This window comes from Nylanderia fulva, unplaced genomic scaffold (assembly GCF_048542155.1).
Source record: "Nylanderia fulva isolate GAGA-0341 unplaced genomic scaffold, ASM4854215v1 Scaffold28, whole genome shotgun sequence".
NCBI lineage: Eukaryota > Metazoa > Arthropoda > Insecta > Hymenoptera > Formicidae > Nylanderia > Nylanderia fulva.
Genome location: NW_028190347.1, coordinates 1971793 through 1998621, shown reverse-complemented (window position 1 = coordinate 1998621; position 26829 = coordinate 1971793). Strand labels below are relative to the sequence as shown.

The following is a 26829-nucleotide window of genomic DNA, read 5'->3' as shown; positions in this document are numbered from 1 at the left end:
AATTGAATAACAAAAATATGTCGAATATCAATATCTTTTCAATTATATTTTACCAAAATAATGTCTCTCGAGATACATTTATCTTATTTGGCAAATTAGAATTTTTCTATCATTATATTTTTAATTATTACAAATTTATTTCGATTATCACGATTAAGATTTCTCTTTCCTAACTATTCATGCAATATTGAAAAGCGCGGTGCGCATAGCAAATATAAATTAATACGATTCGAGGGATTGAAAAGAGCGAGGGCTATCGCGAGCTCGGTATAGGATTTGGTTTCACGATGCAATTACATCTCGCAAGTTCTGCAATTTGAGGGTGCGGTAGTAATCGCGATCTCAATTTGCGTTTTCGTCGCGTTCGCACGTTGCACGTAGCAACTAACGCAGGTATCTTCTCGACCGCATTGCACGTACCGGGAGGCTGTCGCGCTAGACCGAGAAAGGGGAAATCCTGTTCCCTTGTAACCGCATCCTAACTCCTTTCCCCCTTACACTTCGCGTAAAGGCGAAGACGCTGACTAATAACTGGCGGTTTCCGCTCGTTTCACGCTCGCTCTGTGCGGATGGATTATGTGGTGTTGGTGACGTTGGTGGTGTTGGCATTTTGGACTACAGATGTCCAATCCCGGGTTGCGACGGGTCCGGCCATGCCACCGGCAAATTCTTGTCGCACCGCAGGTAAGGCTCGTAGGAATCGTTAGCGTGAATCATAGGAGAATCACATGCTGTCTTCTAGATAAATTAAACTTGTCCAGTTACGATGATTAACGTAAATTACATATTATATGTTCCAATTTTAAATTTTATGCTAGCTTATTAAAAACATTGATTACTATCCGGTATTAAATTACATAAGCCATTTTTTTAATGATATATGCATATATCTTATACGAACAATCGTGATTATATCATCATTCGTATATTTGTCACATAAGAATTCAATCTTGATAACATACAATTAAATTAACATCTGTAACATTTATTTATATACAATCCTCAAAATAATTAAGGGGTTTAAAAAATTGTGCACAAATAGGCAAATTTTAAATGTAAGCTGTAACTTTGTTTCGAAAAAATGATTCTCATTTTATAAATAAGTACAAATCGATCATTTTGAACATATGGATCACTATGAAGAAATTATTATAGCAAGTCTGTGATTTTTTGCCAAGTTTGGAGTACTAGAAGGCACAAAAATTTCTGTCGATAAAATATTTTTAATCACTTTACGTAACCTTTTTTCAAAGTTTAAACAAAAAGGAGAAAACTTGCGATTTTCTTCGTTATTTTCATCTATTTGTAAAAAGTTCACGAGTTAAAAAAAATTCAGTCACTATATTATACTATAGACCAAAGATTCAGCTTTAAGAATCTATTCTTAAAATTGCTGTACGATGCTTTTTAACGGAGTTATAAACGATTAAGTGAAAATGACCATTTTCTCTTCAATTTGTGATAAGTCGATAAGAAAAGATCGAAATTTGAATTTTAAAAAACGATTTTGCAGAGAAAACTTTAGGCTTTAACGTGAAAATGTCAAAAATTTTCTTAAATCTTCTTGTGCATGCGACATGTCTACAAAGTGAGAAGAAAATTTTCTATTTTGTTATATTCGTCGTTTTCTGTTTGTAAAAAATATCACAATTGAAGAAAATGAAAAAAGCTACAACCTTTCGAAAGTAGAGATTTCAAACTTTAAAACCCTTTTTTAAAATTTAAATTCTCATTTTTCGAAACAAAGTTACAGCTATTTAAAATTTACCTATTTTTGAACAATTCTTTTTGATCCCTCATAATTATTTTGAGGAGTCTATATTGCGTGTGATTGTTAATGTTTTCCCATTTCCTTATTACAGTGCATCTGGATGCCCGATCGCGAACAGGAACAAGATGCGAGTACTGGAATCTGGTGGTACAGTTGAGCAGCACAAGGCGGCCGTGGCTGCCGCGACAGCCATGAAGTTCGAGGGTGTCAATTGTCCCACACCCGGATGCGACGGACTCGGTCACATAAACGGATCTTTTCATAGCCATAGGTCCCTGTCGGGCTGCCCAATAGCCAGCCACGCTGTGAGGAAACCAAAACCGGAGGATAATATGAGCATGTACAGCAGAGGAATCACCGGTGAGGATCGAGTTGCCTCTGATGATGACACCACCGGCTGTCGATACTTAACGATCGAAGAATAAAATTGTCAGAATACGCTGTGCGTGAGACCAATCGTATTACGAGAAATTTGATCGAAACTTTATTCAAAGAGCATTCGTAAGCTCTATCTCTCTTCTCGCGCGCAGCTGCCAAAATTTGAGAATGACCGCGAAGATGCGCATTTTCTTATCAACGCGCGACAGAAAGAGAAAAATATGATATAGAGTAGTTTAAGACCGTTTAAGTTCGCTCTCTCTTTCTGTTCTTTTGCTTGCGCATCGCGCTCGTTCGGAATTAATCGTTTCGACAAGGCTCATTTTTATTTTTGAACGTTTGTGTAAAGACAAATTTCAACGTAATATTGCCATCGCCTTTTCCCGTAGATTGATTGACGTCTGGACGAGCGCGGTGCTAATATACATACGGAATTATGTATCTTTCTTTGTAAACTTGTGCATATCTAACCTTGTACTTGATCCCGTGCTACGCCATACTCTGCTCTTCACGCAATGATGTGCTGTCATACCAATGAGGGTCCTCTTTCCTCGTCCTTCCATTTTTCTTGAAAACCATCAAAAGAAAAAAAAGTTCGTTTCTTTTCATTTTTTTTCTCTTTAAATATTTTCCCGTTTCGACCTTTTTTTCTCATTGTCAATAATAAATGTGTTCCTGGTTTTCGACTAAATATCGCGACTAATTAGATATAAAACTATAAAACAGAGAATGTTACAAATAACTTATAAAAGAGAGAAAAAAGAAAGATAGACAGGAATCACTAGAATCGAATATAACGCGCGCGCGACGTTAATTTACGTCTCTAATTTTTTTTCCTTCCTTTCTCGATTCGGTCCCGCGCAGGAACCTCTTCCTTCGTTATGTACAAGACAGAAATATAAAATCAAAAACAACCGTATGTCTTAATGATGGAAAATAATATATTCTGATTTATTCTGGGATTAGCTCCTTTCATGTTGAGCTTGGAGCACGGTTACTTTTGAAGGTAAGGGACTGACGTATTCGCCACTTGTTTCCTATGTGTTTTCGGTGTTACATACAGAATCCACACACCAGTATGTTTACTTTTACGAGATGACGTCCGAGTGTTGGCAATATATTTGTAAAAAACGTATGTACTTCTTTGGCACAATAAATAATTATATAAGCTTCTATCTCGTCCAATAAAATATCGCGTATCGGCGCCAGCACTCGGTGTCTTCTGTATTTTTTTTTCTTCTATCTGGTATGATGGCACCTCACGCTAATTCCCAAAAACACCCCGACATTATCCCGATCATCCCACGGCACTCCTGTCAGGTTCGTGCGTCTCTTACTGAGTCGGAGCACACGCTTGATCGAACGAGCCTCAAAATGTCTCTCGCTTTTCTGCCGAGATATCACTTTGGCACGAACCGTATGCAGAAGAAACCGTACCGTCCCATTATCTCAAGACAAGCTATATTGTAGTGACTTGGGCCGAGCGAAGTGAAAGAGGGGGGATAGAATATATATGTACATAGTGGATTTGGGGCATTTTATGTATTCCGATTTAAGATCGCAATGTTTCACAAATCGCATCGCCCAAGTCGCTGCCTGAATTGATCCTTGACGTAATGTAAATGCTCGCTAACATCTCCACATGTATCGCGTATGAAAATCCCGCAAATCTATTCGAATTTTTTCGATCTGATGCTTTTTGATCGTGATTGTTTAAAACAAAAAAAAAGAGATACAGAAAGCCAAAATACTTCTGTTCAAATATGTAGAGTTTACGAGCTTTCGTCGAACTGGGGGACTCGAATCGTGCCGGTTTCCAGTAGTTTTCTCAATGATATGTTGCGCCCGGCAGAGCTGTTTCGTCTGCATCTCATTGCGACCGCGTTTTCGCAAGATCAAAGAGCGTACGAATCCGCACGCTTAATCGCCGGGAAAACAATCTTCTGGAAACCGGGAAATACGATTCGTTTTTGATTCGTAACGTGACCGGGCACCTTATCAAACTGGACCGTGTCTGTCCTGTCCTCAGGGTTGGAAGCCGGTGGTCCGGCTCACGGGGGTGCGGTAGGCACGGGTCAGGGTAACTCGAGCGGTAGCGGGACCGCCGGTGCCGGGGGCGAGGATCTCTACACACTGGAGGCTGAAATCACGGAGCTCCAGAGAGAGAACGCCCGGGTCGAATCGCAAGTCTTGCGCTTGCGCTCGGATATCACCGCCATGGAGAATCAGCTCAAACACGGTGAAAAGGTCAGTGTTTGCTCAGTCGGCACCATACCGTGTGTCGAAAATAAATCACTAATCATCCAACGAAAAGTAGATATTTTTTTAGAAATTTTTATGTTGATTGATTGGATGCTTGTCAACTAATTGCAAATTGTCACGGTATTTTCATTATATATATTTTTAAAGTTAAATTACACTTATGTTTGTGCAATTATTATTTATTTATTACAATATAATTATGCATTATGCATTGTTAATTGTGTCTTTTTTTAGAAATTATATTTGCTTTGTCTATTCTACATATAAATTAATCTGTGTGACAGTAACTTATGTTTCATGAACCATATGTTGATATCACTGAAGTAATTTAGGTCGATCATTTCACACACGTTAAAGATGCACAAGAAAAAAATTCATGAAAAAATTGAACTTTGCATTTCTATTATAGAATTTATTATAAGTTAAATGCAAATAATTTGACTGCATCTAATCAAAGAAATTGTTTATTATCATGATTTATCGATCTCGTTAGTAAGTACGGTCTCTGTCGAAATAACGACAGAGTTATCATGCATATGCACTCCGGCATTGATTAACATATTCTTTTGCAGGAAACGTCATCGATAAGCCAACGCAACAACAATCTGACCGAATACTATCAGTCGCTGCGCGACAACATGATCACCCTGCTCGAGCAAGTGCGAATACCGAACGCCCCGGGCGGGCCGCAAGAGAAGATAGGCCACGAGAACTTCGACAGTTACCTGACGAAGCTGCAGACTCTGTGCACCGCCGACGGCTACTGCGCCGACGAGAGCAACCGGCCGATTTACGAAACGGTGAAGACCGCATTGCAGGACTTCACGGTTCTGCCGACACCCATCTGAGACCATCCTTAAAGATCAACGATCAGATACTGAGCGTCGCTCGGAGCTAGCACGAAGAAACACCGACTCGACGACGGTGTACTCTTCGTGACGCAGTCATACCTTTCTCTCGTTCACACCGGATGCGAATGAACGATGCCCGGCAGCCTCTTCCCTTCCCACGCGAAGGAGACCTGCGTCGATCGTGACTAAGCTCCGCGAATCGGCCTACGACTTGGGAGAAATCCGACTTCGTGACACGCGATTCTTATCCGGATGCTGGGCGGAAAATCCGCCAAAACGTGCGTCATACATCGGACTATGACGTTACGCGACGTCAACCGGTCGCTCCCGCGATCACGGCGTAAGTGAAGAAAAAAAGTCGTCGTGGTCGGTCGAGCACACCGACCGGCGCATCGTATAGAGCTGTTACAGTAAACGTTGTAATAACGGCATCTAAAAACTTGGATAACGGCTCCAGGAGCATCCATCCGAGCTAAGCTTAACGGACTATTATTACGAGGGCGATGTTGCTCATATAGCGCGATATCTTTTGTACATAATGAATCTGCGTCAAATATCACACGGCGGTCGTTGCCGTCATGCATATGTACATACACATACATACACACGCAACGGGAGAAATGCATTTATATATTATTCGACAGGTTGATGGTTATACTCTGCTCTAAGTCATGTAAAAAAAAATGATTAATTTAGCTGTATATCGGACTCTTGCCGCACACTTATCGCTGTGTAACTGTGTTATTACCGATTTAAGCGATCAGCGCGCGATTTACGAGGGCCGGCACGGTCCACCAATGACGCTTTTGCTGAACCCTGACGATTACTTATAAATCAATTTATCGGCTAACTATTTACCAGCTAGTCACTATTATTATTATTATTATGATTATTACTACTACTACTATTATTACTACTATTGTAACTGTTACAACCAGCCGGATCGTTTTTAGCGACTAATCCAATCGTCATTATCGCTACCACTACTCTTACTACTGTTAATAAAATATAGTCACGAGTGTATACCAACGTATTTATATAATATTAACAAGTCTACGAGAGAAATGTGCGACGCGTTGTCCATATAGGCTGTACATAGTCACAAAGATATACAATTATTATAAGAACAAGAATCGCTGGCGATAATGAGCTGCGATTTCGGAGAAACAGCGGGAAAACAGAAGAAGATGTTTGCGAGGTCATGCGCGGCCTCTTCATCAACAGCTGTCAATCCTAAATACTGTCGAATTTATGGCTGTCCAAGGTGAACGATCGAGCCTCGATCGTTTTACCAAGGACACGAAGAAGGATCGAGCTTCGCGTTCCTTCAGTATACAGTGCGACCAATTCGGTCGGAGGATATTCGTTCGTACGTGCAATAATTTCCGGATGCGTCGCATTCTCTCCTGTACATTCGCGGTTACTTATTACGTCGTGTACATTTGTATCGGCGCGGTTGTTATTGTTTCGTTAATCTATTTTTGTTCCTATTTATTATATGTTTGTTTTGCTACTGAAACGAGAAATGCGGGGAAATATTACAAGAATTTGTAAATATACCGAAAATTCTTCGCTCATATGAATCAACCGCTTCTCGTTGAAATTGCATTAGAATAATTTCACATATGTGATTATGATTATTGTTATTATTATGATATATAAACCGGAAATATCTCCGTTTTGTCGCTGGTTGACTTTTTACACTCAGGTGTAAATCGATCGACATAAATGCAGAGAAAAATTTTAATACCATTAACAGTACAGTGCATAGAAACGAAGAACATGATTGTGGATTCATTGAAAGAAATATAAATATAAAAAAGTATCTGTTAATGGTGCTTACAAATTATTAATCTATCATACGTATTTATTAATAATCAACATCAGTTGTGCTGCGGAGAAAAAAAATGCTTTCTCTATCAATATATCATAACATATCTCAGATATTTTTAATATTAATTTTTTATTCTTATTCTTTTTTTATTAAATTGATCATTATAAAATAGCAGACATGTCGATCGGATAATCAATGATTGCTAGCATAAAACTATATTACGTTAAAGTTTTATTATGTTCGCTACAACTATAAGTGTTGTATATAAAGAAAGAGAAGGAGTTATACGAATGAAATAATTGTTTGTCTGAGAGGCTGATGAGATGGGAGAAGCGTGCGGAAGGAGTAAATATACTTTAACCAAACCACCGTGTAGTGAGAGTAATAACAAATTAAAGATAGCGATAGTCGATCGACAATTACGAATAATCTTGACGTTATAATTATTCTTGTCACTATCATTGTCATTATAATTACCATCGTCATCACTGTCGTCAAGCAATTTTTTTATTTCGAGTTAGTATAATTGGCAAGTAGACGAGAATGAGAAAAAATAGATAATCAACAATCGACAGTCACTATATATTTTGATTTTTTTACCTCTTGTTTCATTGTAATATACTATGCAATATTTATTATTGTGATCGTCATTATCATCTACTAGTCCTCATCATGATTAATGCTATTATTATTATTTATGTTATCATATTAATATTATTATTATTATTATTATTATTATTATTATTAGTTTTATTATTAATAAATTGCTGTCAAATTATTGTGGCTATTCCCGTTACGTTTCTGTCACTATTATAATTGTTGCCGTTAATGAAAATCTACAGGTATATAAGTTCAATAACATGCTTTAAGTAAGTATAAATGTTACTCCGATTGAATAAAGGGTATTTATCGATGAATATTGATCATTTCTCCCATACCTTGCATATTCGAGAAATATGTTCCTAATACTCATTTGAAAAGATGTCACGCGATATGCAAATAAATATCAATTTAATAAGAGCGCAATGGTTTTATAAAAAAATATACTTTATAAAAATACACAATCTATGCATTTACATTATCAAAGTATGTAAGATATTAAATAATGAGCAGTTTTTTCCTTGCATGATTCAATAGAAATAAAAATCGTAAAAGGAGGGCGTAAGATAAAAAACATTCATATAGAAAAATCTCATATTCTCTATTTGCATTTTTTGTTATAAAAAAGTCTTATTTTATAATACAAGCATCGCCATTATATTCGACAGTGTTGTTCCATATTATCTATACGTATATATATAATATTATAATATATCACAATAAAATGGACGTGCGAATGACTCGCATGAGTGTACTGTGCACGCGTGTGCGTATTTAAAGAAAAAGATACTGAGACGATATGGCAGAAGATCATTCTTCAGTAAATTACGCGTAGCTCAATTCGCAACGCGCTAAATGCTCTATCATTAGTATGATTCGTCTTCATCATCGTAAGATGCGATTGTTTTTGAATACGCGCATTTATAACATTTATGACAAACGAGAATGTGAAAATTCATCGGTGCTTTTCTCTCCATTCATTTGATATAAAAATAGATTTAATAATCAAATTGTGTGTTTATTCCAAAAATGAATTAAATTTTTGAACACAATAAATTTTAACACTGCAGACATAAAAATCGATGCAATTTATTTTAGCGGTATTTTAGCTATATTATTTACCAATAACAATCTCATCACAGAAATTAAAAATGTATATTCTGTAAGTTACATGGTTGCTCCGTAAATTAACTTTAAGAGTCCGTCGTTTTTGTAGATTAGCTCGGTATTAATCAGACCGCGATTCAAACCATTAAATTAAATGAGCAGAGGACCGCGAGCTAAACAAAACGTTCGAGTGTCAAAAATCGTTACTTTATTGTTGCTCTTACGGCAAGTGCGATCGATAGAAACCGCGCGGACACTATGATATAATTCACCGAGGAATATTCTCTCGTCGAGATTGTTATTGAATTATATTGAAAATAAAAAAGTATGGTATATATATACAATATATATACATATATATACCTTTACCTTTGCAAGTGTGTATTGTGTGCCAGTACGTCATTGTATACCATATCACCTATTTCCACTTTTTCCGTTTTATTCTACGAGAGATCAACAAATGAAAAAATGATGATCGGATTTGATAATCGCAATTCTTTAGGCCGTATCGAGTGAACTCAGATATCGTCATGATAAATGAGGTTTGTTCAATAATTCCTAGTTTCTTTCTAAATTATAACAAGAGTAATAACGTAGTTGTAAAGGAAGAATTAATCGTCTTGAATGACGTTGGTGCCAACAACGTTCCACAGTTGTCAAATAATTAATAATCAAGTAATCAACATCTAAGATGCAAAGAGATCCTTATTCGATTCTTGCTTGTGGAAATGTCAAACGATTTTCGAATGGCTCGAATCTCCATTTCTCCTCTGGCAAGATCGTATTCTGCACAGCTACGTATACGTTCACGCATTTCGCAACAACGAAAACAAACAACGAAATTGTCGTACGATCGTATTGTTTGCAATCTGCAACTTGATCGGTCTTCGCAATTGACGTCGGTTCTCACGTCGTAAACCTTCGTATTTATTGGTCTCTCTATTCCTAGCGTTATAATCTCACCTGGAACAGAGAAAGATCGATTCGAACAATTTTTTACAGTTTCTTTTTAATTTAAAGAAATATATTATAAGAGTATTCGCTAAATAATATTATCTTATTAACAAAATTAATAAAACCGAGAATACTCAATATTGTAGTCATAAAATGAAATATTAATGCATCAACATTTTGAAACAAAGACACACATACAGGAATATACATATTCCATTCTACGTGTAAGGAGAGAAAGAAAATGCGTTTTACGTATAGAGATATCAAACAGCTGTTTTTCTGTTACAAGGTGACATTGATTATTCATGTTCCGATATATTAATGCAGCACGTTCAAGAGTTTACGAATGATCTTACCTTGCGTACGGCGGTGGCGGTGTTAACGTAGGAGAAACGATACTGATGGTTGTCGGGATGATTTGTGCTGAGGATAACGGCGTGCTACCATTGCTCAACCTGACTAATTGACTAGGATTTAGCTTGATGGCATCATCGTAGCTCGGTGGTGCGTCCGTCACCGCCTCATAATCCGGCGGCTTTTGTCTCGAGACGCCCGAAGGTTCCTCGATGGAAATCACATGGATAGGATCATCGATCTTTAACAGAAAGAAAGGATCGATTCAATTGATTTCGAAATATTTTATGACATTTTTGAGTACATAACTTTGCAAGGTTCGCGTTTTGCTGCGCTTATCTCTATGCAGGTTTTCGTGATAGTCAATTTTAAGAATCAATTTGTTGACATTTAATTGTGATCGCTGTTTAAGAAATTATATGTTTGACTAACTGGTTTCAACAATTTTGAAGAGATTGCTCGCTCTTTAAAGATTTATGAGACATGGCGTCCTTCAATTTTTTCAAGAATCTTACGACTGCCTTGTATTTTGCAACTTAGGAAATTTTATAAAGTTTCGTAACTAAAATGCAAACATTTCTGCAAGTTTGCTATTGTATTTTTAGAATTTGTGATGCATCACTTCTCAGCTTCGAAGATTCAGGAAAAGAGTATTTAACTCTCAAGACTTCTCACAATTACATAAGTTAACAATGTTGGGAATTCCAAAGCCTTATATATTTAACTTCAATTAAAATTCATTACAATTCACAACACGCAAAAATAAAAAAAAAAAAAAAAAATAACATAACACAAAAATAACGCACGGTTTATTGTGAAAATATATCATCGTCGAAGTCTATTTAAAGTATCCAGATCGACGTGCCGGCCCCGCACAGTTTCCGCGATATTCTACGCGCCACGTTATAAGGATATTCACCCGGAAGTGCACATCGCGCTATATTCGTCGTAGGTCGTCTATAGATATCTACCTACGTATTCCCAGCTACTCTTCGGAAACATTGTGGCTGGCTTGAATGTAAGTCGCGAAAGGGCGCGCGCGAGATATACATATAGGGTGACGCACGAATGCGCGCGGTCGACAAAAATAACTCTGGCTATTTGCGGCGATAAAGAAAGCCTCACTGGAAAATTGCATAATGAGCCTAAGTGGAAACGCGAGGTGAATGACTGTGACCCCGAGAGTAATTTCCGACCGCGCGAAATTTCGCTAAAGCACTCGTGCTCGCTTCGATTATTTATCGCCGAACAGCAAACGCGAGCATGACCTCGAAGATTCGAAGAATCAACACTGATCACACTCTGCTTCTGTTTAATCAGACATATCAAATAACACGAAAATAACATTCTTCGTTGGTACATATATCGCCTCATATATCGTTTCCGTCACGATAAATGAATTGCGAGAATAATGTGATACCAAATATAATGAGATCATCGCATCGCACATGTCACGTAAAATTTAGAAAGTATATGTTAATTGTCGATGTAATATAATATTTGTCAAATAATATTTAACTCATCTGCAATTTAATTATTAAGCATTAATGAATCTTACGTTGATAACTTTTGAGTAACTTTCAATAAGCGAAGAAATTTTTCAGAAACATACGTGACATTAAAAAAGATGTAGATACGTTGAAATTATATTGTCACGTATGTCATATGGATAAAATTTCAAATCTTTATCAAATTTATTTGAAACACTTCTCAAATTTCATATGCATCGCTTTTCTTCTCCAGAAATAGTTTGATAAATCACTATCTAAGGGTTATCATGCTTCAACGAGCAAATAAATAAATTAATTGATTCAATTGGATGTCTGAGAATGAGCTTGCAGTTCTTGATTTGAGAAACCCTACTTTTTAAAAATAGACAGCATTGCGTGATAACACAGCGTAGTGAATATAACAGTAATACACGATATCTTCGCACATACATGACACACATAATGACGCACATATACATAACGAAATATGTCATGCGTTTTTTTACAATGAGATATAAACGTGTATATATAGATATTTAATTAACTATTAAATAACAATATAATGACGGCAAGCAACACTTTTTAGGATTCAAAATATAGTTATATCTTGCAAATTCACCTCGCGTTGCCTATTTAAGAATTAATATTAAAATTGTAAGACAGTAAGAGACAGATATAGCCAAGGATAAATAATTATAAAAATAGTTCAACATATGCTTCCGGATAAATATCCTTACAACAGCAATCGACATTAAAGATTGCCGTGGCCTTTTTTATTACGTTGCACCTATATCTTTTTTTTTGCATAAATAAAGTATCTCAACTCAAGTATTAAACTGGATGTTCTTTCGATAAAAAATATTCTTTAACTAATTTCGAATCAATTTTTTCTTAATGAAAATACCGAGATATCAATAATTCTTAAGTGTTGAGAAAATACTTTTATGATAAACTAAACTCTTTTTGCACAATACAATAAATCGAATAGATTTTTTACTTTTTCAGTTTTAGTTTTAAAGGTAAAACAATTAAATTTTAAACTCTATTAGAATATATAATATACAAATAATATTAAAAAATTGCAGGCAAATTATTTCTTCAATTTTTTTAAGGAAAAATCGACTTGAAATTATGATTAAAAATTTTATTTAAAACATCCAATTTAAAAATATTCTACATAATATAATGAAACATAACGAATAGACAGTCATTTGCAAATGTACGTTTATTTTACGTGGAGACTATTTGCCGACAATTTCTACGAAGAAAAATGGTTTAGGGATTTAAAAGAGCACGGACTAGAAAGGTAAGCAAGTGAAAAAAGAGAAACCGATGCATTGCACACATAGAGCGGAAAAGAAGGTTGAAAATATTAATGATATATCAAAGTATTTCTTAAATCCGTTATATGATCATTAATTACTGTCAATATTGTGGACGTAAATATATTATATTAACGACTATGTAAAATTCGCGCGCCAATCGACTGACAGTAGAAAATCTCCATATTCGTAGCATGTTGAAATGATTTCTAATGATAGTAATGCCGATCGTATGCTAAGATATTATAGACCGATTGCGCAATAGTATGAATCATCCACACCAACAGTATTTATTAGTCTAACAATAATACTAACTTACAAAAAGAGTATGTTTCCTTTCTTCGAGGAAAGGAAAAATTATCTATGGAAGTATTCGTAATATTTCCTTCGCTCAAAACCGAAGAGAGAAAATTATAGTAATATGATGCAATCATGACTTCGCACCATTTTATAGATGACGTGATAGTAATCTCGCGATGAGGATTTCTGCTTCCTTGACATTTTTATGATATTTGCAAACATTAGACGCATTCTGCTGGCGAAGAAACGTACAACGAACACAGGGCATGTTTATCATATACGATGATGATTTATGAATTCGCATGATGATATATTGTCTGATATGAAAATATATTCTCTTTATCTTCTTTCTCGTATTTCAGGTTTTATTCGAAAAGAAAAAGTATAAGCTATACACATACGTACACACATCGCGGACGGGGTATATTATTAAACTTCTTCTTATTCTGTCCACCGCCGCTAGTAATTGCGGTTTATACTGCTAGGCTAGGGTATATCTATAGACATAATACGCGTTCTTTTGTAGTCTATAATAGGGGGTTGACCCGGATCGATCTAAAAACGTTTTAGACCGATCCCTGGAGCCTTCAACCGCGCGAACGACCTGCATCTTTTCGAATCGCCAAAGAGACTTCGTAAAATCAATATTTATCATCCTAATATCAATATTATTTAAATATCTAGCACAAAATAGAAACAAATATCTTCACAATTAATTGTTGATCGCCAGTGATAAATTTAAACAAATAATAAGATGCAATTTAATTCGATCAAAAACTGGCTATTCATTTATTGAAAATAAGTACACAGATAGCTAACAGATTGTCGATATAACAGGACAACTTTCATGTTTCTATTTTTAATTAATGTAATTGCTGAATAAGAACAACACACTTGAAAAGGACCACAATGTGGGTCGAAACGTAGTGTGTACTTATTTTCAATAAATAAATAGCCAGTTTTTGGTCGAATTAAATTGCATCTTATTATGAACAAATGTATCCAGCATAAAATATAAATATATAATATATAAAAAAATTCATATGTGTGGAGTGTATTGATAGATAAATTGATAGCCTGTTAGAACGAGAAATATTGAATTGATAGGAAAAAATATAAATATCTTAATATATCTAATTAGCAAAAGTAAAAATAAATATTTCTCGTACAAAGGTAAGTTACTTTTTTGAAGTTTTTAAAAATAAATATTTTTACATCTAATTTAATTATTTTGTATATAAATATATTATCAAATATATTATAATATAAAAAATAAGAAATAATACAAATATAATTAATCTAACAATTGTCTACTTTATTTTACATGACTCTAGAATACGGTTTAACTTGGAAAGAAATTTAAATATTTAAAATAAGAGATACTGTTATCTCTCATTAATTCTTATAAGCTGAACAACTAAAGCAGAATAAAACAACGTAAGAATACTTTTTATGTCACTGATTTCAATGATAATTTCATTCAGAATTACACCATTCTGAATTACTTAGACTTCAGAGAATATAAAAAATTAATATAATCACTTAAGTATATGAATATTAAACTTGACGTAGTAAAGATAACTAATGAAGGCTTGTAGATTCAAGATTAATAGCCTGAAAACCGATAATAACAAAAAAATAATTAATTTGCGGTTTGTGTGAGTCACACGCAGTTTCGATTCTTTGCTGAGATAATTTTCTTTCGAACTCGATTCAAGTCAAGCGCGAATTTCGCTCGGACGTGGACGCATAAATTCGATATCTCTCCATAGATAGACAATATGAAAGTTACCTACCTGTGCCGTGATCGGATGGTTTGTGTGTTGCGTGTGCGTGCTCGTCCTAGTTGGAGGTGCGTGTAGCCAACAACACATGGCGGCGCAAATAAGGAGAGCCCCGGCAACTATGCAGGCGACACCGACGTAACGCACCGGTTCGACATAGTTCTCCGCTAAACCCAACCAGTTTATGAGAGCCCCGACGCACAGAAGGACCATACCGTATCGGTACGGGCGCTGCGACCTCCGAGATTCCTCCAAAGACATTGCTGAAAAGCACGGAATTTATTATACATCCCTATATATAAGCGCGTGATATTATTTAATATTTAAGCAATATTCTAGGCGTATTTTTAGAATACTTAATATTCTAAGAATACGCCTAGAATATTAAATAATATCATGTGCTTAGGATATATACATATAGATAGAGATTCTTTCATACACAATATTTCGCAGAAATTTCTCTAAAAATAAAAGAATAAATATTATTAACATTATTAATATTGTTATTTTTTCGATTGATTGCGACGTCGTTATAAGTGGCCCACAATAGACAAAGAAATACCGCTATTCATCACTTGATTCAAAGATAGTGACATTTATGAATATGAATGGGATGGTTTCATTTAATATTGAATGATGTTAGTATAACAGCTGTGTCGAATGCTGGTAGCGGCCTATAAATCTAATAGCGCCTAGGTAATATTTAATCGAAAGTACGTTTCAATTGCTTTATACTATATATATGTAAAAAAAACCTAACTTACAAATAAAACATACAATTAGCATACGATTATTAAAATTCGATTATTTTTCGATAATTATTCGAATAGTATAAATTTTTATTATAAGATTTTTAATTCTAATAAAGCACAGTAGAGAAACGGTCGACATTATTCAGCCTGATTCCGTATGATATATAACATACAAATAGGATCTTCTCTAATACCCTTCATTCGATGATTTATATAAAGTTCAAGATTAAGTTATCATTTACAGTCGAGTATTAAGCTCTCGAATCCATTCATGATATATCTTAAAAATCTGATATGCCCGTTAGAAAGAGAGAGAGAGAGAGAGAGGGAGAGAGAGAAAGAGAGATATTATCAAAAATTTGTATGGATTGATAGTTCGATGGCAATTGATGTTTTTGGCGAAATAACGACAAATTATTTCTACTCGAAAGACGTATGCATATTTCTCGTCTGAAAGATGGGTTAACCGTGTCACGTTGAGTTTTATTGATGTAAATTGCAACTTTATTAAGCGACATTTGTGCTCACAATATTGACGAAAGCAGAAAACATTTGCGAGCATCTTGATAAAAGACACGCCACTTTCCAAAGTAGGCTATTCGTATAAAACTCCATTACTCATTTGTCTGTGTGGATATTAGAAAGAGTGACAACTCTAACGTCAAGAATTAGGTGAGCAATAAATAATGTCTTGGAGTAAAATTAGTAATATTGTGCACACGCTGCTATATTTTTATCTTATAAACATTTACTATTTTATTACTATTCCGATGTGTAATATACATAGTAAAGGCATTGCAACACGAGACTGTTAAATATAAAGGCATAAGAAATGCTCGTTATATCTTTAAACTTTAGTAAACTTATATTACTTGGCATAATAAAGTTAAAATCTCTTTCTAAAAGTGAAATATGAATTAAAATGCATGAGAATTTTATTTAAAAAACGAAAGCACACGCGTTGCACGATATTTAGCAATCCTAGAACTATAGTACGATTATTTCAATGTTGGAAACTACCGTCACATATCGACACTCGCGCATATGTCACGAAAATTACACCCAAATGCATAAATAATAATCGTCGACATATGATTCTACTCGAATTCTCATCGCCAAATTAATAAGTTATTCAAGAACTCAATTCATCAGCTGAGCTTATCATTCTTACATAATTCATCGGTTGAGCGACTATAAATATTCTTCGATTATCTACAAAGTAGGCTACATGCGAACGATTATAACGCGATAAGCTGTGTCGGCATTAGTACAAAATGATCGATATTTGTCATTTTTATTGTATATTATTATTTTAGCAACGACCATTATTTAATTATTAAAAGCATCATTTTGCTTATAGGTTGCAAAAAATAAAATATGAAAACCTATTTCTAAAGTGACATGCTATGAAAAATAACATGATTACCGTAGATATATCGCATTAATATAATTATTGCGGACTACTTTCACCTTACTGCATTAACATTAATGTTAAAAAATACTTAAGAATAGACGCAATTTTAAGCTGTCTAATTACATAAGGAATTCAATGCTATCTCAATCGAATGATTTAACTTTAATGTGATTCAAAATATTGCTGCTTCTTCTAAAAATGTTTGTTCTTTCTGCCATGCGTGAAAAGCTTCTAGTTTTAAAAATTACGCAAGTTTAATTAATATAACATACTGTAATTAGTTTACCAATGGACTCATCCATGCTGTCGGTTATGAGAAATAATATACTAATAACACAAGCCGTTGTCTTTCGGCTAGCAAATTTTCTTGGCGACTAACATATCGCGCTACAGACCGCCGTATATAAAGCGACACGACATATAATAGAGAGAGAGAGAGATCGTTCAATTTCGAGCCGAGACGTATGATTATACGATCCGTTTTCGAGCATGTCATTGAAATCGTAAAGATAAGGTCTTATTTTCGAAACGTTATCATCCCTGATGAGCAGCGAGCTTGCCTTTAAACACGTGAGAAACACGCCACGTAAAATTATTGCAACGCGGTGATATGTACACGTTTAAATGCGTTACATGTGCAACAAAGATATACGCATCAACCAGACTCCGTATGCGTGCACAAACCGACGCAATGACGCGGTCGCGAAATTAATTCCAATTTACATATATACTCGAAGCGGCATCCAAGGACGTGACTTGTACTACGAACCTCCTCAAATGGCTAGACTACGCTCAATGAAGTGCAGGATATTGCTTAAACACTGCTTGTCCTGATGTAGATATGCCATATCTCGTTTCTACTAAGAACAAATTGTATTAGCGCAGGTAATGCTGCACTACTTTAAGAGAAGATTTCAGATTCATCCGGTATTAAGATCATTTTAATTAAAGATGTGAATGAAAATTGTAAATTATAGCGAAAAAAGAAAGAAGTACAATTAATTAAAGAAAAATGGATTCTTTTATTTAGAAGAACTTTGTTGACGATAGGATTGTATAACCAGCTAACTTTGATCTTAACAATTTTAACTTTGTTGCAAAAGCAAAAAAAAAAAAAAAATAAATTGCATATCATGAGTGTTGTCGACGATTTTTTGTTTCTTGCAAGTATATCGATTTTTAACCGCATAATATATGTAGTTATAGAATACGCAGAGTATTTCAAGGCTGTTGGGATATGCTTTAACGACGCACACATTAGTAGATAATAAAACTAAAAATATCGCTGCATTATATAATAAATGTTATAACAAAACTTTAAAAAATTGTGAAAGCACTTTAGCAGTTAACAGCAATTAACACAAAAGTGTAAGCAGATAATAATGCCTTTCAAATATTTTCATCTGAAGCTTATAATTGCCATGATATTTAATATAAATATAAAAAGAGCATAAAAAATTAAGTAAATTGATTAAAAAATTGCCTAGAAAATTTCATTAAAGTATATTCGTAATTTTAAAATTCTAGTGCAATCTATTTCATTGCGTTGACTGCAATATTACATTATTATACAATAAACTCATCATAATTTATTGCTATTTACTATGGTCATAAAAATTGAATTTAAAAAATGATAATATATTACTAAAAAGATAAATTAGTGGATCTCTGTCTTTTATCAATATCTAATTTTACTATAATAATTGTAAATTCTATCTATCAATTTTTTTTCGTCACACATATATACTGCCTTAAAATATTATATATTCTACAACAGTTATTAAAATGATAAGTAAATTAAAATAATTATATTTCTAACAAATCTTAATCATTTTCTTTACTCTCTTAAGACGTAGATCTATGCGCATATATTTACATACATCGCAGGAATATGTAGAGATCGTGGTAGAAATCGACATGGAACGGTCAGACAGGTTTTTTGCGATACACATATTATGATATCTCTGTCTCGCTTGTATATATGATACAGTTGCTTCGTTATTTTTGGAGTAAACCGGTTGGTTATTTTGAAGTAGGAAGAACGACTAATCAAACGGTTAGTTTGCACGCGTGTATATATTTTAATCAGAATCATCAAATATATAAAAAAAATTGTAGATTTAAAAAATATTATATTATAAGTATTGTGACGTAATGAATTTTGCTTAACTTTTCGATTCTTATTTATATTACTTGTTTATATTGTCTTGACTATAAAATTATTATTTGTTTAAATTCCAGTCTGATAATTATTATATATTGTATTTTGAAAGAACAATTTTGAATGTGACATGGATTTAAGTATAAATTCTCTCTATAAATGTGTATCAATTATTATTTTCCATCAACGATGTGATATCTAAATTCGTTAACATAATAAATAAATCGCGACGATGTAAAGTACTACATATTCAATTCGAGAATAAATTCAATGCTGATGCGGTTAAAATTCTCTGACAATGAGCGGTTTTGACACTTTATTTCCTTAGTTCTTTGCTTGGCGATTGTAAAAGCGGCAGTCGTAGATAATGATAACCAAAAGCGAAGATAGCAAATAATGTTATTGCAATTACCAGTAAGTGGCTGCAGATTTGCATTGGCGTAGTGCTTCGTGCAAAATTATTATCTCGAATATGATAATCAAGCGTTATCCCACGATTTATGCATTACATTGATAGAATAAAATGAATAAGAGCCAAATGCAGTGTGCGCATAAAAATGGTAATATAAATCTTGAAAAGATCAAAATATCACAAAGCATTATCAAAAATTTGATAACATTATTTATACTCTTGTAATTTATTTAGATTTAATTTTTATTGATACTTACATTTGCACGTAATAATTAATTTTACGTAAAAGTTGAAAAATAAATACATGAAACTCAATAGACAATAGCATTTATATTCAACAACTAAAAAAATTATGTAAGTATTGAGAGGAACAAGATATTCAGAATGCTGTATATAATATTCTAAAATTAAATTTAAATATATCTTATGTAAAATAAATAAAAATAATATTGGTATTTTCTATATTATATAAATCAAGTCTGAAAAGGTTAAACATAAATAGTTCTTTCTCTTTGCTTGCTGCTGATTTATTATTTCTTCTTGAATATCTATATTCTTGAACTTATCGCACAGAAGGAGAAAAGTACTTTGTCATTAAGATTACATCTCACGTTCGTTCACATCACAAAGCACAAAATGCATACAATTCAGAGTAACATTAATAGATATGACGAATATCAAACACGCATATGATAACGCACGTGTATTTAATTATTTATAACATGCAATTATATTATATGAAAATAACTTGCCGATAACGAAAAAATTAGTTTTTTATCTCCTACAATAGTAATTAAATTGACCATGAAAATATAATTAAATCCGAGATAAATAAAATAAAATAAAAAAGATCGATAATATATATACAGTAAGGTAGTTTTATATATGTATTATTAAAATAATTACATTATAAATCATCAATAAACAATTAATAATTAATATTTGCATTATTACGTCGATAAATTTAAATTAATACGGTAGTAACTATTGCTGCTTAGCCAAGGCAAATTATCGTACTTAAAAATAAATATATTGGATTGATTCACAAATAAGTACCGTTTTACATAACAAACTGGATTTTTATATTTAAAATTATTTATAATAAATTTTAATCTGTTACATAATATATTCTCCATTATTAAGTTCAACTTATTCATATTTAGACGATAATTTATTAATTTCTTCCTTGAAGTATTTTGAAGGTTTTGACACAAAAAATTTTTTTTTGTCGTTCTTGACTTCAATATAAAAATATTTTTCATTTAATAAATTTTAAAGCAATCTAAAAAATGATAGGAATAGAAATCTAATGAGATTTGAAGAATAAAGAGAATGAACAACCGACCACAAAAATTTCTTTTCTTGTTATTTTTATCATGTTTGGGCATTGTCATATAGCAAAATCATATATTTGTGATTAATAAGAGCTGTTTCTTTTTGCAATTTTTTGTATTTGCACTAATTGCATATTAACTTCCGTTATGACTGTCTCGTTTTAAAAACTCATAGTTTCTTTTCTAGAATTATTTATAGCAAAACTCACTTGTAAATTAATGCAATATTTATATAACTAGATAAAAAAGAATAAACTAGATAAGAAAAATATTCACTGATATATTTTTCATTTTTTTCATTTGGTGTGGAAGAAGTCAACGTACAGTCATAGTCGGCAGGTACATACTTCCCGGTAATAAATCGATCCACCTATGCTTTCGTGCATTTTACATTTTATCGAACGGTTTTCTAGACCGTGTGCGTGACGCCCGGATCTTTTCTATATTCACACGTGCGTATGTCACGTCTTGCATGTCGGTCCCCCATAAGTCGACCAGAAAATCAACAGTGACTCTTGCATCACGGCTTGCCGACAACGTGGCAATGCAATTGTTACATGATTACCTGTCGCTTACATGGTTTGACCTTAACCCGGTTTCGCACCTTGCACACTTCGAATACGGTAGCAGTAGATAAGTAAATGCTAAATCGACTTTATGTTTACGAAGTTGTGGCATGATGGTGGTTAAAATATCCGAATAATTTTACGAGTAACTTTATTTTTACTGTTACCACGATACCTATATTTGCATAATTTTCTACACGATTGATTTGAGACGCGAGTTACGTAGTTTCTGTTCCCATTTTTTTGCTCTTTAATATTATATGTATAAAAAAATTATATTTGTAATTTTTGTCATAAAATAGTACTGTACATTATTAAATTTAAAGAAATTAAAAACAAAAGAAAGAAATATAATTGACGTATTTCTGATATAATTTCGTTTTTTTAAATTATTTATAAGCAAGATAATGTATAATAAATATTTATTAAATTATTTTCTATTATTTCTTGTATATTTTATGTATATTTAGTTCCTATAATTTTGATAGAACTTATAGGAAATTTACTAAAATAATGCAAATTCGATATTACGTATAATATTTTTATAAATTTTGATATATCTCTTTTTGTACAAATAATTATAAAACATATTTCATTCAAGATATTAAAAAAAATCACTACAGATACGTTTCTCTCGAAGGCGCTCAAATTATCATCTCGTAAGAAATTTTTATCACGTTCCTACGACTATAACATTACGCGAAAGCCGATCGCGACAGCAAAAATTCAACGAAGAGATGCATTAAAACACATTCGTGATGAACTGCGTCACTGATATAGCGTAAGTTATCGCGCCTTCATAGACTCAACATAAATACTCGTGTCATAATTGTAAATCTTTTCATTTTTCTGCTAAATTATTCGTATTTCAAACGAGATAGTAAACTGAACTGCAAAGAAGATAAAGAAGATAAAAATAATGAAAAAGATGATATTTAAAGATATGCACTTCTAAGAATCTATTTAAGTTAAAACACAAATCTTCTTTGCATTTCTATACTATATGCGTGCGCAAATTATATTTAATTTGCGTAAATAAAATTATCATAAATATTAAACAAGCATTATTTAAATAATATGCAGTTGCAAAAAATTTATAAATACACAGAAATGATATTAAAATATTGCGATGCATATTAATAATGCTAATTATAGATAAATTTAGTATTTAATCTTTCCAATTGATAGAAAACAGATACACCTGTGATGCGCAGATACCTATGTACGTTTAAAAGGTACATATGTTTATAATTTATAAGTTATAACATTTGTAAAGCATAAATGATAAGAATCGCAAACATCTTTTTCATGAACGAATCCATTCTTTACATTTAAAAATACATCTGTTGCAATGTATCTGTCTAGCAATAATTTTTCTCATAAATTAAGGATATCAGATATGTATTGATAAATGCTTTTGCGTGATTACTTAATTAGCAAGTTAAAGAACTCATTTAAATATCGATCAATATCGGCATATTGTATTTATATATTTCAAGTGGTTTAATAAACATATCTAAAGTTTTATCATAGAATATTTAGTATAAAAATATATTTAGTATAAATTAATGTTTAATTACCAGAATTAATAACATTTAAAAAAAATTGTCCATGGTATTCTATTCTTAAAAAAAAAGAAACGATACGTTTTAATCTTATTGTTAATGTTTATTTAATGTACACAGATTTTAAAACTTAAGTATAATCTATTTTGTTCTGATAATTAATATATAATTTTTTAATGTACCATATGTGTGTGCGTAAAGAAAGCATAATTTGAGGAAATGAAAAAGGGAGCAAATAATATTGCGATAAGAGCGGAAGTAAACTAGTTTCATATGTTTGATTGCACCATAATATATATTATTATAACGTTGTGGAAATAAAATAAAAATTTCTTGGCTAGTTTAGGTCGAGAATTAAATATATCGTTCCTATTTTAAATACCACTAGCGACGTTTTAAGTATTCAACTTGATTTTATAATATATTTTCTCTCAATACTTTTTATTTCCGCTTTTTTCTTTTTCATATAACTTTCTTAAAATCGTTATTAAATTTTTAATAACGATTGAATACAACATGGCACTTATTCGTACATAATATTATATCTTCTAATAGAAGATATAAAATTAATAATTATTTTTATAATCATATCACCAGAAGAAATATGTTCTTTCAGACGAGATTGACTAAATATAATTAATATATATTGACACAGAGAGAATGTGTGAGTCACTATCCAGTGTTTTTCGTTATTATTTCACATTAAAATAGAGAAAAAATTCTTTTCTCTTACCTAATTTAATTTTCGTAGTGATATCAAGCTGTCCGATGTCGAAACTGGTGGCACGCACTAACCAAACTCACTGATTGTTTGTTTGACCGTTTGCTCTTCTGTGCATCGAAAGGGCCCTATAGCTGCCCTGATGATGCCATAAGAGAGCGCAGCTCCCACGAAGAGGACTCGGCGCAGACTGACGCAGCGAGCGTTCTCGCGGTCTATCTAACCCACGTTGCCTGCTTCCACTATCAGAATCAAGCGCAGGCGCAGGTATACGACAGGTATACGTATCATGATGTCAACATGGTTTACAGCAGTATTTTTCAAACGTTCTGTAAAGGTAAGTTGTTTTGCATTAGCAATGTTAATTTTGCTTTTAGGCATCCCAATAAATTTAAATTGTTTAAATATTTAAAATTGGTTCTTTCATTTCAAACGCACATAACAAGGAAGATGACATGAATTTAATTTAATTAGATTTATAATGAACTTTATTAATAAATGATAATATTATTTTGTTATATTATATGAAAGATCTAAAAATATAATACAAGATTATATTAATGAGCAGCTGATATTCCTTCTTTCAAGAAGAGAAATATTAACCGAATAAATTTTCATATTAATACGTATAATGATTGTACATCGATACATATACAATATACAATATTTCTTATAGTAGAATCATTTCAGAAGAGAAAATTTTTTCGCCATATCCTTTGAAGTCAATCAAGTTGTTTAAACAAAATAAGTTTCCTTGATGATATTACCCGTATTTTCCATCAATGTCATCAAAATACATGACGTTGTTATTTTCCGAGGATAAGCTTATTAAATACGATTCTGGCTTATTACTTGAAATATGTGAGAAATTCATGGGAAAAAATACGTCTGGAAAATTTTTGATTAATTATATTCGATAGTGACGCGCAACAAAATGGAAAATAAATAACAGCAATTAATGAGAACTAACAGCATTTCGCGGCACCATCGAAAACATTATATTGTGCACTTCATTTTCATATCTAATAAGCAATGATATAATTAGCGCGTTTGCGTTGAGACAGATCTCTCGAAACTGAATCTATTTATATATGTATCAAATAATATTTCTACCTGGCACTATGTGCTGGCTTTGAATCAGATTATATATGATAGTAATACTATCAATGTTGACTCACGCGTTCAAATGACATGATATGCATAAATACAAGGTTGCAATTTGACGTCAACAACATAAAAAATCTGATTAAATAAAATTTTATAACAAAAAACATAATCAGTTCTTATGTAATAGACTTATATGCATATTTAAAATAGTTAATTTATTTAGACGACATTAATTAAAATTCTTTGTTTTAAAAATAAAAATGCCTTGGAAAACACATATGCAATCTAACGCAATACTCACAATCATGCAATCTTAAAATTATGAAAGAATTAAGTAAAAGAATATATTATCTTTATGTTATCTTTGTACATATGTTATCTTTATATATATTATTATGTTATCAAAATAAAAAATCAAGATATTGAGAAAAAAGGCGCGACAAAATGAATTAATGTCACTAATAATGAAATCTAACATTAGTATCTTAATCGCGATCCTAGAATCTCGAAAAAATTAATTATTGCCGCTAATAATGAAAACTTATTAAAAAATAAAAGGGCGTGTTTAAAAATATTGAAATACATTAATGAAATAGTGCGCCAAAAGATAATAAAACATTTTGAAAAAAAACGTGTCACAGCCTAACATTATGGTATTTAAATGGCAACTCTTTTGAAGAGATAAATGTTTTGTTGATCGTTATTATTGCAGGGTTTAACTTTTTAAATAAGTCTAAATTTAATTTTATAACATATTTAAGATAAATAGTAAAAAGTTTATTATAATTCTATTTATAATTTACTCTCGAAACTAATTTTGTAAATGGGTAGATATTAGAGGCTGTTTTTTTTTATTTAATATCTCTATATCATAAATCGTGCTCATAACGAAAATTTTCAAGATGATAGTAACAAGTACAAGGTTTATGAAATAAATTTGGACTCTTACCTAAAGGTAATTATTATTTAGATAAGAGATAATAATGTGTCCCTTGTGATAGTTAAAACTTAAAAAATATCTAAATGCTTCGTCACTTTAAAGACATTTCTGGCATATTAATCGCAACATAAACTTAATTGCATAAATGATTTTGCGAAAGAAAGGTTTTATTAAGATTTTACAGGTTCATGTATAATATAATTTCATTAAAAATTTTGATATTAAAAATATAAAAATGCCAAGTAATTTTCCAATACACAAAGTATTATATTATTGCATTGTATATGTAACATTTATGCAACAATAATACACTATTATAACATAAAATGTATATATGTACTATATTATATTAAAGTATAAAAATTATATTAAATTTATATTAAATTATATATAAAAAAACATATTTATATTAAATATATTAAAATACCCTAAAATATACTAAAATAGCGTTTCTATAAATGTATGCTAGCAAGTTTGCAGCGCGTATAATATTATATTCTTATATATGTTTATATGATATTACGTGTTTATACTATGTAATCTAAAAATATATATATATAAATATATAAAAATTATGAATTTCAAAGATCGGAGAGTAGATTTCTAAAAGAAAAATGTTGTTTTAAAAAAAGCTAGCTTAAAACTAATGAAAAAAGATCATTATATCGCAGCACTTAAGAAAAGCGATATTTCGTATCATTTTAGGATTATACTCTGATAATAACTTTGGCGATAAACATTACAAAATATATAATCAATAATACTTTAGTCCATGTAAATACTTCAATCGTATATATAATCTGTCTTTTTTATATTCTATTCTTTAAACAATCTTAAATTGTTGACCTGT

General features: G+C 32.1%; 2 protein-coding genes and 1 long non-coding RNA gene across 10 annotated transcripts in view; 1 reads left to right on the top strand and 2 right to left on the bottom strand.

Annotated features, from left to right (window-relative positions):
• Positions 1 to 8988, top strand: part of LOC114937648 (uncharacterized) — a 288573-nt gene extending 279585 nt beyond the window's left edge. For all 5 annotated transcript variants that reach the window (XM_085483949.1, XM_029311212.2, XM_029311213.2 and 2 more), the window contains 4 exons: positions 622 to 684; positions 1863 to 2131; positions 4179 to 4396; positions 4984 to 8988. In XM_085483949.1, coding sequence (XP_085340075.1) covers positions 622 to 684; positions 1863 to 2131; positions 4179 to 4396; positions 4984 to 5259 — 826 coding nt within the window. In that variant the 3' untranslated portion in view covers positions 5260 to 8988. The remainder of the gene's footprint in view (positions 1 to 621; positions 685 to 1862; positions 2132 to 4178; positions 4397 to 4983) is intronic.
• LOC114937651 (uncharacterized) lies at positions 35 to 4307 on the bottom strand. Its single transcript, XR_003820917.2, has 3 exons — positions 4144 to 4307; positions 2621 to 2716; positions 35 to 2074 (listed from the first exon to the last, which is right to left on the bottom strand). It is a non-coding gene; the product is annotated as an uncharacterized LOC114937651 (long non-coding RNA).
• LOC114937649 (uncharacterized) lies at positions 8279 to 24143 on the bottom strand. 4 transcript variants are annotated; one of them, XM_029311218.2, is made up of 4 exons: positions 23945 to 24143; positions 15020 to 15270; positions 10114 to 10352; positions 8279 to 9766 (listed from the first exon to the last, which is right to left on the bottom strand). In XM_029311218.2, the coding sequence occupies exons 2-4, from the start codon at positions 15266 to 15268 to the stop codon at positions 9763 to 9765; spliced, it is 492 nt and encodes a 163-aa protein (XP_029167051.1). In that variant the 5' UTR covers positions 15269 to 15270; positions 23945 to 24143; the 3' UTR covers positions 8279 to 9762. The 4 variants fall into 4 exon arrangements, with proteins under 4 accessions (XP_029167051.1, XP_029167050.1, XP_029167052.1 ...); XM_029311217.2 differs by lacking the exon at positions 23945 to 24143 and adding an exon at positions 17460 to 17562; XM_029311219.2 differs by lacking the exon at positions 23945 to 24143 and adding an exon at positions 17446 to 17530.
• Positions 24144 to 26829: the final 2686 nt, after the last annotated feature.